Here is a 2333-nt window from a genome sequence, read left to right on the forward strand (position 1 = left end):
TGACATAACAATAAAATAGACAAAAAATAAGGCTCTGTTCACACCATGAAATTATATGTGAAAAGTGACATAACAATAAAATAGACAAAAAATAAGGCTCTGTTCACACCATGAAATTATGTGACAAGTGACATAACAATAAAATAGACAAAAATAAGACTCTGTTCACACTATCAAATTATATGTGAAAAGTGACATAACAATAAAATAGACAAAAAATAAGGCTCTGTTCACACTATCAAATTATATGTGAAAAGTGACATAACAATAAAATAGACAAAAAATAAGGCTCTGTTCACACCATGAAATTATATGTGACAAGTGACATAATAAAACAGACAAAAAATAAGGCTCTGTCCACACTATCAAATTAAATGTGATACCGGGTAAGTATATAATTGCTTATATATGGGCATGGTGATGCCATAACACACACATAGGGAAATCACAGATTTTGTTACATAAATCTTGGTAGTGTGGACAGAGCTTAAGGGGAGGTTGTAGATTCACCTCATCCTTGGCCACTTGTTCAGTTTCTTGGGCTTCACCATCTCCTTCTCCTCTTGACAAACGGTCATCAGTGGTTCCATTTCCATTACAATCAATAACATCATCAATTGAAGTTTCAAAGTACTGCCTTTGTTCAACCTCCAACTGCGACCTATTACCAACGGATGCCCTCCTCCTTCTAGAGTCATTTTTCAGGTCGTTCACCTGTGACTTTTGTTGTTTTCGAGTGTTCACAGATTTTATATATGCATTGACTGCTTCGGTTTCTGAACCAGTAGATTCATAGCGTCGCCATCGAGTTTCTTTTGGTTTGGGATCTGTACGCTCGTTGACCTTAGCTTGGAAGTTGCTTTTTGCTGAGGATGAACTTTGCCTGCGAGTCTGATTTCGCACACGTTCACGTTCAATCTGAGTCTGTGAAAGCTGTGATATTTGCGCACCAAGACTGACATCGCTCCGTGCACTTTTGCCTCCTTGAGAGGACCTATTTGTTTGTCCGCTGTTAAGTCGTGACTGAACCTGTTTTGCCTTTGCATTGGATGTGGAAGATTTTGAGATGGGAGGTTTCTTTGAGTAAGATGAAGGACCAAGATCCGAAATGCTTGACTTTGGACTTACGTCACTGAGTTCACTGGTGTCTTGGTCCTCAAAACGTGACTTTCGAAGCATTGTACTTCGAGTCTGTCTTGGTTGTGGCAAGGGAGATTTGCTCTTGCGCTGAAGTTTAGGAGTTTGAGCTTTCTTCTGTGCTTCTTTCTGGCTAACAGAAGAGGTAGATTTACGTCTGCTACCTGGTAGAGAAGCAGTATGAACAGAATTCCGCCTAAATGCCGGAACTTCACCAGTATCACTCATAGTCTCTGGGTCTTTTGGTGTGACCTTATGTTTATATGGAGTAGAAAGTCTACTCCAAATACTGGAAGATTTTTTAGAGGTGGAATCGGTTACTGAACTGGCCTGACCAGATGTCCGTCTCTTTCTGTCTTTCTTTGTTTCTTCCATCATATCTTTAGTGGAGAAATCTGACCGGCTTCTTTGATGTCTCCCTTTACTTGGCTGCCATGTCTTTTTACTGCTCTCTACCTCAATGTTACTGACATTACTGGTTGTATCAACATCTGATTCATCAGCATCACATCGTTGGGAAGTGTCTACTCCTTCAGAATGATCTGGAGAGGTAGAAAATGTATTTTGACGAACTCTGGATTCCAGACTTTTCATATAATCCTCGGTGTCCTTCAAAAGGCATTCTGTATCAAGACTACTGCTAACCTTCACCCAGACTTGCTCTTCTTTTGGTTTACTCTCCAATTGAGTTCTTCGTACTGGTGCTACCGATGGCTCAGGTGCCATGGTATTACTGATCACACTACCTCGTGACTTTCTTCCTCTTTTGGTGTATGTACCATACTTATTACTCTCATCTACAACATACTCTTCTTGCTCTTGTGGAGTCTGAAATGGACTTGTCTCAGAGTGTTTGAAATTACCGTTTACATTTCCATTAGGTTCTTCATCAACCCCTGGTACAACAGGTAACATCCTTTTGTTCTTGCTGAGCTTGCGCTGGGGGTCAGAAGTCGGGCTTGGAGAGCTGTCCTCGCTTGGGGAACGTGTAAATGTTGGATGCTTAGTGAGTTCCATGTCGACATCTGGAATATAGAAAAGAAAATTTTTGTGCAATTAACATGGGTTCAATTTCTATACTGCTTTATGCAAGGCACTTCCAATAGTAGATGACTACAAATAATCCATATCATAATTGCTTTGGTCTGTTTTAATTGGCTGTGTGACTTTCTGAATTACTCTACACAAACACAGCA

General features: G+C 40.1%; 1 protein-coding gene across 1 annotated transcript; it reads right to left on the reverse strand.

The window, feature by feature from the left end:
* Nucleotides 1–61: 61 nt before the first annotated feature.
* Nucleotides 62–2218, reverse strand: LOC117111415 (centrosomal protein of 170 kDa-like). Its single transcript, XM_033254325.1, has one exon. It carries the CDS (start codon nt 2152–2154, stop codon nt 403–405), a length of 1752 nt encoding a protein of 583 aa, XP_033110216.1. The 5' UTR covers nt 2155–2218; the 3' UTR covers nt 62–402.
* Between the last annotated feature and the right edge of the window lie 115 nt (nt 2219–2333).

The sequence above is a fragment of the Anneissia japonica genome, unplaced genomic scaffold (assembly GCF_011630105.1).
Source record: "Anneissia japonica isolate Jap-2015-1 unplaced genomic scaffold, ASM1163010v1 scaffold138329_len2333_cov185, whole genome shotgun sequence".
NCBI classification, from domain to species: Eukaryota; Metazoa; Echinodermata; class Crinoidea; order Comatulida; family Comatulidae; genus Anneissia; species Anneissia japonica.